A 17,398-nucleotide genomic window follows, 5' to 3' on the forward strand; every position below is an offset into this window, starting at 1 on the left:
CTGCAAGCTCCGCCTTCCGGGTTCACACCATTCTCCTGCCTCAGCCTCCCGAGTAGCTGGGACTACAGGCGCCCCCGCCACCACACCTGGCTAAGTTTTTGTATTTTTAGTAGAGACGGGGTTTCACCATGTTAGCCAGGATGGTCTCGATCTCCTGACCTCATGATCCACCCGCCTCGGCCTCCCAAACTGCTGGGATTACAGGCATGAGCCACCGCGCCTGGCCACCCAGGCTCTTTTATCTGCGTATTAATTCCAAAGGATTTCAGAGTTGGTGTCTTTTAAAATTTGGTTGGTATTATGAAGAATCTGCCTGCCTGGACAGAAAAAGGATGTCCTGCAGAGGAAATAAAAAGTTGAAGTGAAATCCGTGGCTATTTTTGTGCATCATTAAAGGCCTGATAATATGGGAGTGGTATTCTGTGAGAATATTTGACCAAAAAACCACTGTATTCTTCTGTTTATGTTAAATAGAATATATTTGATTATTCACAGGAAGAAATTAGAAGAAAAGTAATCACATCTTTGGAATGTAAGACTTTACCCTTTATACAGATTTTAATATATCATCTGCATGGATTGATTTGGCTAGCATATGTAGTAATGACTCTTCCTGGAGTGGTTGACAAAAATGATTACTGTTTAATCTTCAGGCTTGTTTAATCTAAATCATTTCTATTTTCTTTAAAAAGAGCTGGCATCTAAAAATGAAAGGAAAAATGTTTCATAAGTTTTGGGGAAAGACTAACATTCAGTGACAGAACCCCTAAACAGCCAATTTTTTATTACATATGGAAAAGGGGTGCAAAGTAAGCCTATAGATAGATGAATTCCACAGATAATACCAACACTATATTTTGTTTGTTTTGAGACAGAGTCTCACTCTGTTACCCAGGCTGCAGTGCAGTGGTACAATCTCGGCTCACTGCAAGCTCTGCCTCCCAGGTTCAAGCGATTCTCCTGCCTCTGCCTCCCAAGTAGCTGGGATTATAGACACTCACCACCACGCCCGGCTATTTTTTGTATTTTCAGTAGAGATGGGGTTTCACCATGATGGCCAGGCTAGTCTCGAACTCCTGACCTCAAGTGATCTGTCCACCTCAGCCTCCCAAAGTGCTAGGATTATATTTTTGATAGAGATGGGGTTTTGCCATGTTGTCCAGGCTGGTCTCGAACTCCTGACCTCAAGTGATCCACCCGCCTCAGCTTCCCAAAGTGTTGGGATTACAGGTGTGAGCCACCACACCTGGCCTCCAACACTATATTTTAACTGATATTTTTGTTTGTTTGTTTCAACCTTTTTCCCACTAAGGAACACCATGAAGAACAATGTGGATTGAGTTTCATCTTCCTTGGTTTGGTTGGCAATTGACAGATGTAGAAAAAGGAACAGAAGCAAGAATCTGAATAATCCAAAAGTGACTTACCAGCATGGCATAGTTAAAAATTGATAGTATTGGCTGAGCGCGGTGGCTCACGCCTGTAATCCCAGCACTTTGGGAGGCTGAGGCAGGCGGACCACCTGAGGTCAGGAGTTTGAGATCAGCCTGACCAACATGGAGAAACCCCGTCTCTACTAAAAATACAAAATTAGCTAGGCGTGGTGGTACCTGCCTGTAACCCCAGCTACTTGGGAGGCTGAGGCAGGAGAATCACTTGAACCCCAGAAGTGGAGGTTGCAGGGAGCCAAGATTGCGCCATTGCACTCCAGCCTGGGCAACAAGAGTGAAACTCCGTCTAAAAAATAAATAAATAAATAAATAACCATTGACAGTATTAAGGCACCCTCTTAGTTCAACTATGAGAAAACCTGGGTCTCAATGGCAGCAGATGGAGGCATGCCCCACTGAGTGTCCCCTCATCCCCAAAGCTATGTTACAAATAGGCCACGGCATTTATGAACATACCCATGTCCTGGAATGGGACAGAGGTGGCAGCAGCTGTGTCTGCTGTTTGGGATCACTCCAGCAAGTGTAGCATTGGTCCTGGGTCCCAAGTCTAACATTCACTCCTGTTTAGTACCTTTTATGAGATGGGTACTTGAGGATATCAAAATGAATATGAGACAATTCCTGTACTCAAAGAGTTCTAGTCAAGTCAAAGGACATGCAAGCAGAGAACTGTAATGCTGTGTCATAGGTGCTATTATGTCAAAGGGTGTAGTGTGGGCACATGGGAGGAAGCAAGTCAGTTCCATTTGGGAGACAGAGCAGGAAAAGCTTCAGAGAGGAGGCAGAGCTTGAGCTGACAGGCGTTTGTGAGGTGGGAACTGAGTAACTGAGAGAAAGAGTTGGGGAAGAACATACCAAGTAGGAGAAGCTGCATGAGCAATAACAGGAAAGCACAGAAATGACATACCATGCATAGAGGTAGGAAGTAGAACCATGGTTAGTAGAGGCTGAGAAGGGCAGTGAGGGGAGGATAGGGAGAAGTTGATGAATGGATACAAAATGACAGCTAGATAGAAGGAATAAGTCCCAGTGTTCTATAACACTGCAGGGTAACTAGAGTTAACCATAATTTATTGGATATTTTCAAATAGCTAGAAGAGAGGATTTTGAATCCTCCCAACACAAAGAACTGATGAATGTCTGGAGTGATAGATTTGCTAATTACACTGATGTAATCATCACACATTGTGCACGTGCATGGAAGTACTACTCTGTATCCTATAAGTATGTGTGTGTGTGTGTGTGTGTGTGTGTGTATTTTTTTGTTTGTTTTGTTTTGTTTTTTGAGACAGAGTCTCTCTCTGTCGCCCAGGCTGGAGTGCGGTGGTAAGATCTTGGCTCACTGCAACTTCCGCCTCTTGGATTCAAGCTATTCTCCTGCCTCAGCTGCCCAAGTAACTGGGATTACAGGCACGCACCACAACATCTGGCTAATTTTCTGTATTTTTAATAGAGACGAGGTTTCCCCATGTTGGTCAGGCTGGTCTTGAACTCCTGAACTCAAGTGATCCACCCGCCTCGGCCTCCCAAAGTGCTGGGATTACAGGCGTGAGCCACCGCGCCCAGCCTGTATCTTATAAATATGTACAAGTAATATGCCAACTAAAAAGAAAAGAAAAAAATCGCTTGTTTAGAAAGCTGCAGTTGGTTAGATGTGGCCAATATGCATGATAAGAAGGAGAAAACAGTGAATGGTAAGACTGGATAGGAGGGCCAGAGCCAGATCATAGGGGACTTTATACGCCTTGCTAAGGAGCTCAGATTTGATCCAGAATGTGATTGGGAACCACTGAAGGGCTTTATGCAATGGAGGGGCATGAAAATATTTTGCTTTTGAAAGATCACTCTGTCTACTCTATGGAGGATGGCATGAAGGGGACCAAAACTGGAGGCAGAAACAATAATTAGGAGGTGAGTGCAACAGGTCATATGAGAAACGACAGGGGCTTGAAGCAGTAGCAGTGGGGATGGAGTGAAGGGGGCCCTACAAGATTAGAGGGAGGGGTTTCCAATTATAGCACCAGATATGACAGGAGACGGAAGAGCCCTCATCTGAGGACAGAGGGGAAGGCTAGGTTGCACAGTATGGAAATGTGACTTCAGGAACTCCTATTAAATCTTGTGTTATTGTCAAATTACATGGAAATGTAAGATTCTTTATCATGAGCATCAAGGTGACCTACCATGGTCATGGACTTTGGATGATTTTCTAAGCTTTTCGATCTGTAAGAAATAGAAAGAAAATAATGTAAAAAGGAGGAAGGGGGGACTGAAATAGTGAACATGGTGAGCAAGTGTGCCATTATTTAGCATATTTTCCCCTCACTTTCAAGGAGAAATCGTCATTTAAGATAGAACTGTGAGACCCTCAGAGATTAAGATCAAGCTTTTTGGTATATAACATGTGAATCATTCTCAGTGCATTTAAATAAAAACAATGAGGCAGGTTGCGGCGGCTCACACCTGTAATCCCAGCACTTTGGGAGGCCCAGGTGGGTGGATCACTTGAGGTCAGGAGTTCAAGACCAGCCTTGCCAACATGGTGAAACCCTGTCTCTACCAAAAATACAAAGATTACCTGGGCATGGTGGCACGCACCTGTAAACCCAGCTACTCACAAGGCTGAGGCAGGAGAATTGCTTGAGCCCGGGAGGTGGAGGCTGCAGTTAGCTAAGATCGCGCCATTGCACTGCAGCCTGGGTAGCAGAGTGAGACTTCATCTCAAATAAAAAAATACATAAAATAAAATAACGATGAGGCACACTCTCACTACATTTAACATTCTCATAGATTTACTTAGGATACGATTCTGACTTGAAAACTTAATGAATTTCCTTGAAAGTCATGAAGAACTAGAGGCAAAAATAAAACATCTGAGGCTATTCAGATACTCGCTTTTATATCCTTATTTCCCACTATTTCCACTACTGAAGACAACTGGCAAAAGCAATGCCATAATTTTGAGAGGCTGCAGAGTAAGCTGAAGCTTGTTTGAGTGCCGAATATACTGAGATCAATTGGGCCAGTCATCACAGGCTTCACAGAGGGTGGTGGCTGAAAGCTGATGTAGGCCTGGAGTTTTCTAACAAATGTCCTCTTGGCTGGAAAGGGCTTTGAGAGCTCTTCTGCCCATCTCACCCCCTGGCTTCTAGGCCAGTCTAAATCTATATAAATGGGTCTAGACTCCATTGTGAAAATAGGCCAAATGTAAGTAAACAGAGGTCTGAACTGGTGAAACACATGTAAATTCATATTTAAATTTTCTTATTTTAAAATAAGCCTAGGAAAAAAATTCCATTGTTTCTCTCAGCAACTCAGAGAAGATCCATCTTCAGTATAAATTAGCATTTACTGAGCATCTGTGGTATGCCAAGGATCAGATCACATTTTTTCATTTTGGGGAAAAAGTCATAGTTAACCTATCACTTGCAAACGCTAGTTTAAATCTGCCAAGGGTTTTCTATTTTCTTTCTCTCTTTCTTTTTTTACATCTTTAATGAAATGACCTTGGAAATAACGTACATTTCCATGACACCAACACTATAGTTTTTGGGGTCACAGTAAGATACACAGAATTACATCTGTAATTAATATGACTGCCAACATGTCAAGCAGTGGTTTATCACATGGCAAACAAAATCAAGAAAGCAACCATCAAACAAAAGAGACCCGTAAGTCTGGACAAGGCAAATCCCAGGATAGCATATGAGAACAGCTGCTACTTTAGTGCAGGGTTTCTGGCGTAACCAATGATAAGGCTACCAAAGACTGTTCCAATACCAGCACCAGAACCAGCCACTCCTAATGTTGCAGTGCCTGCGCCGTTACATTTCACACCAGTCTCAATGTCTCTGCTGATTGCCCTGGTTTGAAACTCCCTTTGGTTTAGCCGAGACACACCATTCTGGGCCCCATTAAATACCATAGAGCCCTCTCCAGGTCTGTATGCAACTCTACGCTGTTTAAGATAGAACTTCAGAGCAGGGGTGCAGGTGAGCTTGGCATAGGCAAACATCTTAAACTCTTCGAGGTGGTGCAGCTGGAGGACTTGGGTGACAGGAGACTTGGGCTCCTCTCCCGCTTCCTCTCCTCCTGGGAAGTGGCAGTGGCAGCGGTGGTGGCAGCAGTGGCAGCAGAGGTTGAAGGAATGGGCCTCCGATTTTCAAAACAGTTGTATTTGCAAATGGTATGGTGAACAAACATGACTTATGACAAAATCAAAATGCAACTTTAATTTTGGTCTTCCATTTCTACTTTAAGCTTTTTGCACTCAGAGAAGCTTTTCCTTTGCCCTTCCTCGGGTGAATACACAGCAGGGCCAATGCTTCTTTTGCTTACTCTAAAGTAACAGTCTTCACTGTGAGGCATAAACAGTCTCAATTCATTAGGTATACTGTACTGTCTTAATATTAATCAATCCTTTAATCTTCACTCAAAAGCAGGGCTTCTCCTCCCCATCTATCAGTTCAGGTCTGTAGCTGATGGACACCACTGTCTTTGGAGGCCAGTTTCCCCTTTTTGCTCATTTCCCTCTCCATTTGTAGGAGGAGAGCAAAGGCCACAGGACAGCTCATACTTGGCTGGGTGGCTTCAGAGTCTCGGCTTGGCAATTGGCTAATGCTGATTCTTTCTCTTTGGAGCTTGCCGTTGCTGGGGATCTCTGTCCTGCAGTTCCCTGGACCTACGTGGAGGCATTTCTCCTCTGGGTGATCACTCGATACTCTATCAGCCCCGAAGAATCTGGCATTCTCTTCTAGCTTCTTGCTGCTTCCAGGCCTCCTTGGGCAGAGCTGAAGATAACTCAACTCTCAACTGCATGGTTCTTAAGGGATTTTCACACCCATTCTTTGTCTCAACAAGCTCAGAGAGAAAAGCTATCCAACACAGCCCCTCTGCTGAGCAGCCACAGCTTGCCTTAGTTTTCTTAGGCATGAATGAATCACCAGTCCTCTGTGTTTCCCAACTTTTAGGGAACACGTTTCAAAGCTCTCTAGGTGATTCCCTGGAAACTCCTCATAAGGCTTTAGGTAAAAGAGGTAGAATTACCTGGGAGACAGGAACTCATGACACGACAGATTCGAAGAAATCCTTCTCCAATCTTCCCTACTCTCCATACTTTTATATCTTGGATCTGGCCAAGAGATAGGAGTCATGGAAGGGGTTCTCTGAAATCATTTATTTCGGAAACTCTGCACATGGGAAAAACTCACTCTCACTTTGGGAACTGGTAACAGTGTTATTAGCACCTAAGGAACTGGGCTAGAAAGAGTCTCATTTTAACATACTGCTGTGTTCTTTTTTTTTCTTTTCTTTTCTTGAGATGGAGTTTTTGCCCTGTTGCCCAGGCTGTAATGCAGTGGCACGATCTCAGCTCACTGCAACCTCTGCCTCCCGGTTTCAAGCGATTCTCCTGCCTCAGCCTCCTGAGTAGCTGGGATTACAGGTGCCCACCACCATGCCTAGCTAATTTTTGTATTTTTAGTAGAGACAGGGTTTCACCATGTTGGCCAGGCTAGTCTTGAACTCTTGACCTCAAGTGATTCACCCACCTCAGTCTCCCAAAGTGCTAGGATTACAGGCATCAGCCACCGTGCCCTGCCTATACTGCTGTGCTCTTAATCAACCACACAGGGTTTGCGCATACATCTTGTAGCATCAGATGTTGAGCCTCTTCTAAAATAGCAGACTGTGAGGCTTAATGTTACTGTAAGAAAATATGGTGATAAAATACAGAGCAGGGCAAGTAGTTTTGTTGTAGACAAAATCTTAGCCCATAATCTTTATAGTTTCTTCCTTAGAGTGACTGTACATTCCATGAAAGCGGGGAATCTGGCTTTCCATTTCAGGTTCTACAAAAAACATTAATCAAGCAACTACTTTATGCTAGGCAAAACATGAAGCACTTTCATATAATTATCTTGTTTACCTTAAATTGAGATAAGAAAAAGAGTTTTTTTTAAGTATTATCTAACTATCTATCTATATATATATACACATTTTTTTTTTTTTTGAGACAGAGTCCCACTCTGTTGCTCAGGCTGGAGTGCAGTGGCATGATCTCGGCTCACTGCAACCTCCGCCTCCCAGGTTCAAGCGATCCTCCTGCCTCAGCCCCCCTAGTAGCTGGGATTACAGGCACGTGCCACCATGCCCAGCTAATTTTCGTATTTTTAGTAGAGATGGGGTTTTGCCATGTTGGCCAGGCTGGTCTCGAACTCCTGACCTCAGGTGATCCACCCACCTTGGCCTCCCAAAGTGCTGGGATTACAGGCGTGAGCCACCGCACTTGGCCATATTACCTATATTTTAAAGACATTATTAATTTAAAAAATAAAGAGAAACTTACCTTGGTTTTCTGGCTTTTTCTCTGGGCTTTCTAATTAAATCCTCTAAATGTTTATTTCTCTCTTCCAAACTGAAAGAAGAAACAATTGAATTTTATGACTAAAATTGACTTTTCTAGACCAATATTTTGTTAGATTCACTGGAGGATTTTAGTAGATAAAAATAGGTAATCTAATTATCTATATGCTATCCAACCACCTAACCATATAGAAACTTGGGATTCTTTCCTAGCAACTCAAAATTATTCTATCAGATTTTCCCTTTATAGGTTCCAGTGGTGAAGAAGGAAAGTAGACAGTAGCAAATATGTAAAGCAGCATTCAGATATTCTCCCATTTGCTTACACAGTGGTTTACTCATACTGATCCCTCTGTATGAGTAAATCCAATATGATCCTGGGGGTAACATGTTAAAAACAAAACTCCTGGCTAGACATGGTGGTTCACACCTGTAATCCCAGCACTTTGGGAGGCTGAGGCAGGCGAGTCTCTTGAGCCCAGGAGTTCATGACTAGCCTGGGCAACATGGTGAAATTCTGTCTCTACAAAAATACAAAAATTAGCCGGGCATGGTGGCACATGCCTGTGATCCCAGCTACTTGGGAGGCTGAGCTGGGAGGATTGCTTGAGCCGAGGAGGTGGAGGGTGCAGTGAGCCAAGATCGTGCCACTGCACTTCAGCCTGGGACAGAGCTAGACTCTGTCTCAAAAAAAAAAAAAAAAGAAAGAAAGAAAGAAAGAAAATAAAAGAAAAAAACCAAAAAACCCTGAGCTAGAAACAGCTTAACATGGGAAAATATGTGATAGCATTACAAGACTGTCACAAACCCATTTTTCCATCCAGAGAGGTTGTATGAGCTTCCTGTGGCTGCTGCAACAAATCAACACAAATTCTGTGGCTTAAAACACCATTTATTTTCTTCTGGAGGTCAGAAGTCCAAAAGAAGCTTCACCAGCCTGAAATCAAGGTGTTGGCAGGGATGTCCACCCTCTAGAAGCTCGAGAGGAGAATTCTTCACCTGGCCTCATCCAGCATCTGGAGGCCGTCCTCATTCCTGAGGGGGCTTGGCCCCACATCACACCACCTTTTCTCCCCGTTTCCACTGTCATGTTGACTCTTTATCTTCTGTCATCAAATCTCTCTCTGCCTCCCCCCTCTTATAAGGACCCCTGTGATTGCATTTAGGGCCCACTCAGATAATCCAAAATAATCTCCACAACTCAAGATGTAATCACATCTGCAAGGCTCTTTTGCTATATAAGGTAACGGTCACAGGTTCTAGTGATTAGAATTTGGATATCTTTGGGCCATTCCTCAGCCTACTATAAAGGATAAATAGACCTGAGAGGATATGAAATTCTACTGCAGACGTCTAAACTCAAACGCCTGTAGAAGGGTCAGGCAGGTATGTGAAATGAGCGAAGCCAGCTAAATGGTGATTCAGACAAACCAAAGAGCATACACTCCTAGGCCCTGCCTAAAAGAAGTTGCTACTTAGCTCTTGCCAAATGTTGCCATGTGAGAATGCTGCAGCCGTGAGATCAGATCTTCTTGTTTTATTTATTTTTAAAGTTTTACTATTCAGAGACAGAGTCTCACCCTGTCATTCAGGCTGGAATATAGTGGTGCAATCACAGCTCACTGCAGCCTCAAACTCCCGGGCTGAAGCAATCCTCTCATCTCAGCCTCCTGAGTAGCTAGGACTGCAGGTGCATGCCACCACACCTGACTAATTGTTTTACTATTTTGTGGAGACAAGAGTCTTGCTATGTTGCCCAAGCTGGTCTTGAACTCCTGGCCTCAAGCTATCTTCCCGCCTCAGCCTCCCAAAGTGCTGGGATTGTAGGCATGAGCCACCATGCTCAGCCTACTCTTGTTTTTAAAGAGGAGATATAAATCTAGAGTTTTACAGAATTATCTTCCCTTTTCAATTTTGGCAATTAATTTAAAAAATATGTTAAATATTATATGGACAAAACACATATACCCCAGAATATAACTTGTAGATTGTCATTTTGAAAGTTATACTCTTTCTTTCAGAGATATCAGGCTTTTGTTTTAAAGGGATAAAGAGAAGTTGTCAAACCCAGGAACAGAAGATAATGTGAAACAGACTCTGTGTATACCAAAAGCCTGAGTCTATCATGCTTTATTATCAGAGAAATAACATGGAATAAATCTTCTGTATTTCTAGAATTGAAAAGAATGAGCCCAACTCCTGAAGGAGGGAGATACCCAAGGAAAGAAAGTGAAAAGTTTTTCCAAGTGTGCAACGTAGCAGCAGTGGAATATATTGACACTGCGCTCCCATGTGTAGAGCTGCGCGCAAGAAGCTATAATCTAAGCCTACCTAAATGGAGTCCTTGGTTTATTTTGGAGGAAGTCATGTCCTCCGTAGAGGCCATGGGAGAACTCTGCTGAGAGCTAGGCAAGCAAAGCAGCACCACTGAATGGAGTATAATGAGTGCTTTGATTTGCATTTAATGACATGAGTGTATTTCTTTCTTTTTTTTCTTTTAAGACAGAGTCTTGATCTGTCGCCAATACTGGAATGCAGTGGCACAATCTCAGCTCACTGCAACCTCCGCCTCCCTGGTTCAAGTGATTCTCATGCCTCAGCTTCCCGAGTAGCTGGGATTACAGGTGTGCGCCACCATGCTTGGCTAATTTTTGTATTTTTAGTAGACATGGGATTTTGCTGTATTAACCAGTCTGGTCTCAAACTCCTGGACTCAAGTGATCCTGTCACCTTTGCCTCCCAAAGTGCTGGGATTACAGGCATCAGCCACTGCACCCAGCTGACATGAATATATTTCATGTGCTTATTTGCCATCCATATACTTTCTTGGTAGAATCTCTACTAAAATCTTCGCCCATTTTTATTGGGTTATTTGTTTTCTTATGACTGAATTTTGAGAGTTCATTACATCTGGATAGAAGTTCTTTATTGGATACACGATTTACAAATATGTTCTTCCAGACTATGGCTTGTCTTTTGATCTGTTAACAGTGTCTTCAGAGAGCAGTTTTAGGCTGGGTGAGGTGGCTCACACCTGTAATCCCAGCACTTTGGGAGGCCGAGGTGGGTGGATCATGAGGTGAGGAGTTCAAGACCAGCCTGGCCAACATGGTGAAACCCCGTCTCTACTAAAAATACAACCAAAAAAATTAGCCCGGTGTGGTGGCGTGCACCTGTAGTCCCAGCTACTTGAAAGGCTGAGGCAGGAGAATCACTTGAACCTGGGAGGCGGAGGTTGCAGTGAGCCAAGATTGCACCACTGCCCTCCAGCCTGGGTGACAGAGTGAGACTCTGTCTCGAAAAAAAAAAAAAAAGAAGAGCAGTTTTAAATTTTGATGAAGTCGAATTTATCAAAATTTTCTCTAATGAATCATGCTTTTAGTGACATGTCTAAGAAATTGTTGCCTAACCCAAAGTCATAGAAATTTTCTCATATGTGTTCTTCTAGATATTTTATGGTTTTAGCCTTTATCTTTGGGTATATTATCCATTTTGAGTTTACTTCGTATGTGGTGGAGTGTATAAATCAAAGTTAATTTTTTTGAAAATGGGCAATGATTTCAGCACCATTTGTTGAGAAGGCTATCCTTTTTCCACTTTGTTGCCTTTGTGCCTTTGTCAAACATCACTTGTCCATATATGCATGGGTCCAGGTCTGCATTCCCTGGTCTGTTCCATTGATTTTTATATTTTTACACCAATGCTACACTGTTTTGATTATTGTAGCTCTATAAAAAGTCTTAGAATCAGAGTTTCCCTCCCATTTTATCCTTCTTTATCAGAGTTCTTTCAGCTATTCTATGCCTTTTGAATTTCCATATGAGTTTAGAATCAGCTTAAGTTTATTTAAAATTGGAATTGCACTGAATCAATAAATGAACTTGGGGAAAATCTTAACAAAATTGACCCATGAAAGAGATATACCTCTCCATTTATTTAACTCTTCTTTACTTTTTCTCAATGATGTTTTGTAATTTTTAGTATATGAGTCTTTTACATACTTTCGCCAAATTTATCCTTATGTAGTTTATATTTGTGGTGCTATCAGAAATGTTTCTTAATTTCTGATTATCTGTTGCTAGTATATAAAAATACAACTTTTACATATTTGTACTGGATCCTGCAACTTTTTTTGTAGATTCCATCAGATTCTCTACATAGATGATCACGTGTCTGTGAACACATGCATTTTTGGTTCATGTCCAATTTGGATGAGTGTTATTTTTCTTGCCTGATTGTACTGGACAGAACTTCCAGTACAATGTGAATGTACTGGAATGTCTTGTTCCTGATGATGAGAAAGCATTTAGTCTATCATCATTAAGTATAATGTTAGTAGGCTTTTTGTAGGTGCTCTTTGTCCTTATTGAGACAGTTCCTTTCTTTTCCTAGGTTGTTTAGGTTTTCTCATGAAGAATGATGTTGGATTTTGTCAAACGGTTTTTCTGTCTATCGAAATTATCATATGCTTTCTCTTTTTTAGTTTTTTAAATATGCTAACATTGATGCATACAATTGTTATTACACATAAAGCTGGCCCTTTTTTGCTATATAAGGTAACATTCACAGATTCTAGGGATTAGAACATGGATTTGCCATTTACTTTTACCTGCCATTTTTAGCAGTATACACTGTACCCAATTTGTAATCTTTTTTCCCTCACCCCCTTCCACTCTTTCCCCCAAGTCCCCAAAGTCCACTGTATCATTCTTTTTTTTTTTCTGTCTTTGTACAATATTTTATAAAGGTCTTTACAGAGCAACATCCAGACTCCAGAATACAGCTGCCAAGGAGATCCTGTTATGCTGTGGTGACTGAGGGCACGGCAGGAGGCTCTGGCTTCCCACCCTTCTGTTCTGAGATGGGGGTGGTGGGCAGTATCTCATCTTTGGGTTCCACGATGCTCACGTGGTCAGGCAGGGGCTTCTTAGGGCCAATCTTACCAGTTGGGTCCCAGGGCAGCATGATCTTCACCTTGATGCCCAGCACACCCTGTCTGAGCAACACATGGCGCACAGCAGTGTCAACATAGTAGTTAACAGGGTCTCTGCTGTGGATCATCAGGCCATCCACAAACTTCATGGATTTAGCTCTCTGTCCTCAGAGTTTCCCAGACACCACGACCTCACAGCCTTTGGCCCCAGTTTCCATGATGAACCACAACGCACCATAGCAGGCCCTCCGCACAGCAAGCCCTCCTAGGAGTTTGTAAGGCAGAGACTCTGCCTGAGCAATGGCACACAGACCCCTAGTGGCCACCTTTTCAGCATAAAGCTCTACACTGCCTTCTGGAGAGCCAAACCTCTTCTGAACTACAGCAGTCAGTTCCCGAATCCGCCAGCCCTTCTCACCAAGAACATTCTGTGTTCTGGTGGCTAAGATAATGATTTCTGTCCTGGTTGGTGTAACTCGCATCTCAACTCCAGAGTAGCCATCTTCAGCCAGCTCCTGAGTAAGAAACTCATTCATTTCAGCTTAGAAGATGCCATCACTGACAAACTTCCTCTTCTTGGAAATTTGTATGACGATCTTGCCGCCATGCTCCGCTGAAAGGAAAGGCACTGTATCATTCTTATGCCTTTGTGTCCTCATAGCTTAGCTCCCACTTATGAGTGAGAACATATGATGTTTGGTTTTCCATTCCTGAGCTACTTCACTTAGAATAATGGTCTCCAATTCCATCTAAGTTGCTGTGAATGCCATTATTTCATTCCTTTTTATGGCTGAATAGCATTCCGTGGTGTATATATATATACCACAATTTCTTTATCCATTCATTGATTGATGGGCATTTGGGCTGGTTCCATATTTTTGTAATTTCAAATTGTGCTGCTATAAACATGCATGTGCAAGTATCTTTTTTGAATAATGACTTCTTGTCCTCTGGGTAGATACCCAGTAGTGGGATTTCTGGATCAAATGGTAGTTCTACTTTTAGTTCTTTAAAGACTTTCCACACTGTTTTCCACAGTGGTTATACTAGTTTACTTTTCCACCAGCAGTGTAGAAGTGTTCCCTTTTTACCGCATCCTTGACAACATCTGTTATTTTTTGATTTTTTGATTATGGTCATTCTTGCAGGAGTAAGGTAGTATCACATTGTGGCTTTGATTTGCATTTCCCTGATCATTAGTGATGCTGAGCATTTTTTCATACGTTTGTTGGCCATTTCCATATCTTCTTTTAAGAATTGTGTATTCATGTCCTTAGCCCACTTTTTGATGGGATTGTTTTTTTCTTGTTAATTTGTTTGAGTTCCTTGTAGATTCTGTATATTAGTCCTTTGTCAGATGTACAGAGTGTGAAGATTTTCTCCCACTCTGTGGGTTGTCTGTTTACTTTGCTGATTATTGCTTTTGCTGTGCAAAAACTTTTAATTAAGTTCCACCTATTTATCAGTTTTTTTAAGAGAATATAGAATTTATTAGATATTGAATATAAAAATAAACCATCTAAATAGGGGCCCGGGGAGCTTCCTTTATTTCTGTAGGTGCCTCCAGGCCTTCCCACCCCAACCCCAATAAAAACATTTTGCATATATAATGGCTAGCAAACACTAAAAAGATGCAAAGCTTCCAAAGACAGCAGGCACTCAGCTTAAGGAGGGTGATGACTGGGTCAGATGAGATCTTCCTGGAGGAGCCCACCATTTTCTTAGTCGCAGCACTGACAAAAATACACCCCAGGCTTCTGGACCAGGGGCTGACATTAGGGGGTCCCTGAGCAAGTGACGGGCCAGAGCTACTCGTTGGGAGGCAGACAGTCTACTCCCTCAATGCCTCCTCCAACTGCTTCACTAGCAAAGCCTGCTTCTGTTCCTGCAGCACACCACAGAACTGACGCATGGCCAATTTTAGCCGGGGGAGCTCGTCTGCAAAGATGAGGTGGAACCGGCCTGGCTCCTTATACATACAGGCTTTGCCACGGGATAACAACAGATTGTTGTCCAGGAAGCGGAGAGAGGAGCTGTTGCTCTTCAAATGTACAGGGATCCAGGTACGTTTTCAAGTTGATCCAGATATAGAGGCCAGAGCTGCAGCTGTGAAAGGGGATCTCCAATGCCTTTAGCTTGGCAGTGATGTACTTGTGAGCTTCCCACAGCCGGTAGTTATTGGTGGGCAGGTACACTTTGTCAATCCATTCTGTGTTCTGGAGCAGTTGACACAGCTTGTGCTAGGTGATGCCAGAGATACTGTGGAGGTAGCCAAAGGTGCTCACAGCAGAAGCCATCTCCTTGTGGTGGGTGTAAACAGAGCACCAAAGAGGAAGCCAGAGATGCCAAAATCCTTACTGGTGTCCCAGATCACATGGGTCCTGTTGTGATCAGGCAGACTTTTCATGCTTAGGACACTGTGGAATGTGATGGATTCATCAAAAACACAGAGAGCATGTAAATCTCATCTATGATCACATGTAGGTTATACCTCTTGGCAAATTCCAGGTATTCCATCGCGAGTCTGAGGAGCAGATGTCACCCAGAAGACTCTGAGGGTTGATTAGCACAAGGCCTCGGACCTTTTTCCTCTCAACCCTAGCTTTAAGCAGGGCTTCCTCTAACTTGTCCATAGCAAGGTGGAATGGATGGGTGTTTGCAACAGTGATCTCACTCTCCAGGTGGACAGGAATCAACTCAACCTTCACGTACAGGCAGGAGCTAAAGTCAAAGCCACTATAGAAGGGAGCAGGCGCCAGGAAGGCCTCGCTTGGATCACACAGAACCATGGCCAGTGCAGAGAAGACAGAGCAGCAGCCATTTAGAACAACCACATTTTCTGGATCAAGTCGGGCAGGTGCCTTGCACTAGTAGGCCAGGAACTGGGCCACTTCTTCTTGCAGGAACGGGTGCCCTCTCCAATCAGGGTACTGCAGCAAGATGTCCTCAATGCTGTTCGTGTCACTTTCTTGCAATCTTTCAGTCATCAGATCTATGCAGAGCTTGTTCTCACTGGTGCCAAGGTTAACGAAGCTCAAGGTGTTCTTGTCCTTATGATATTTGTCTTTTTGGTAGGCATTGTAGTCCTGGAAGCTCGACTAATAGAAGACAGAGATGTCAATCCCACAGTTGGATAGGTCACGGCTGATGAAGGCAGCTTCACAATCACTCAGTTGGGGAACTGGATCAGGCTGCCTGGACAGTTGGGCCCCCTGCCCATATCTGACATCACCCCTAGAGTCCTGGGAAGGAAGAGGCACTTGGAGCTCCAGGCCACTTATGGCCCCAGACTATAGGAGCTGGATCATCTGGCACATTAAGCGACCCAGAAGGGCTTCATGCTCACGGACGGCCTGAGTGTGCCTCCATTCTTCCAGCGGCAGGGCCCTGCCTGCTCATCAGCTGCACGAAGTACTCCCTCATGGTCTACTGCAAGTGCAGCATCATCTCAACAGCTGGGTATAGATGCTCTGGTCTCTGAGGACCTGGCCTCTCATCTGGCCAGACGGCACAGGAAGGGTGTCTGACTGATGACTCATACTCCGGGTATCTGTAGTGGCCCCTGCAGGCTGGCTGGCACCTCTGTCTCTGTTTTCACTTATCTTCTCTCCAGTCTAAAGCCTCACTGAACAAACTGTCCTTGACTGTCAGTGCTCAGGGACCTGCTCTGCCACCCTTCTCCTCAATGAATGTGTTAATCATTGTTTTTGTTGCATTTGCTTTTGGGTTCTTGGTCATGAAGTCTTTGCTTAAGCCAATGTCGAGAAGGGTTTTTCTGATGTTATCTTCTAGGATTTTTATGGTTTCAGGTCTTAGATTTAAGTCCTTGATCCATCTTGAGTTGATTTTTGTATATAAGGTGAGAGATGAGGATCCAGTTTCATTCTTCTACATGTGGCTTGCCAATTATCCCAGCACCATTTGTTGAATAGGGTGTCCTTTCCCCACTTTATGTTTTTGTTTGCTTTGTTGAAGATCAGTTGGCTGTATTTATGCCAACCCTTTTTTCATTAAAAAAGAAGCCTGGCCAACATAGTGAAACCCTGTCTCTACTAAAAATACAAAAAAATTAGCCAGGTGTGGTGGTGGGTGCCTGTAATCCCAGCTACTTGGGAGGCTGAGGCAGGAGAATCGCTTGAACCCGGGAGGTGGAGGTTGCAGTGGGCTGAGATGGCACCACTGCACTCCAGCCCAGGCGACAGTGCGAGACTCTGTCCCACAAAAAAAAAAAAAAAAAGAAAAGAAAGAAAAGAAAAAGAAGTCAAAGAAATACAATGGGATTGTGACTATAAATAAGGGCAGTACTAATGTTGTTTTTACTATATACTGAAATGCAGCTTTCTGTGGGGTTTACAAGTTTTAGGGGTAAACAAATGTTCACCTTATTCTCTGTGATCAAGGTATAAAATCACATGGATTTTTAAAAGAATGTTCAATCCAATCAAACTTTTTGATCATTCTGTACTCAAACTATCATGAAACTTAGAAAGAAAGGTTGTGGATTTACACTGAAATTTTCTGTTATTTTTGATATGGTTTTGCATGGAAAAACATTTACAGGGGCTTCATGTGGGTGGAAATCACAGTTGCTGTGACAGGGCAGTGAGTTGTCATTTATGAATTCAGTGTTGTCTGTAGGAGATGTGGCATG

General features: G+C 43.2%; 1 protein-coding gene and 2 pseudogenes across 1 annotated transcript in view; all 3 read right to left on the minus strand.

Annotated features, from left to right (window-relative positions):
• Positions 1 to 619: 619 nt before the first annotated feature.
• Positions 620 to 17,398, minus strand: part of CAGE1 (cancer antigen 1) — a 63,043-nt gene continuing 46,264 nt past the window's right edge. The window contains exons 12-14 of the mRNA XM_054686613.2: positions 7,798 to 7,866; positions 3,635 to 3,674; positions 620 to 701 (exon numbers count right to left, since the gene is read on the minus strand). Coding sequence (XP_054542588.1) covers positions 660 to 701; positions 3,635 to 3,674; positions 7,798 to 7,866 — 151 coding nt within the window. The 3' untranslated portion in view covers positions 620 to 659. The remainder of the gene's footprint in view (positions 702 to 3,634; positions 3,675 to 7,797; positions 7,867 to 17,398) is intronic.
• LOC101057058 (small ribosomal subunit protein uS3-like) lies at positions 12,577 to 13,421 on the minus strand (annotated as a pseudogene).
• LOC100614901 (probable inactive 1-aminocyclopropane-1-carboxylate synthase-like protein 2) lies at positions 14,579 to 16,286 on the minus strand (annotated as a pseudogene).

Source organism: Pan troglodytes, chromosome 5, assembly GCF_028858775.2.
Source record: "Pan troglodytes isolate AG18354 chromosome 5, NHGRI_mPanTro3-v2.0_pri, whole genome shotgun sequence".
Taxonomy (NCBI): domain Eukaryota; kingdom Metazoa; phylum Chordata; class Mammalia; order Primates; family Hominidae; genus Pan; species Pan troglodytes.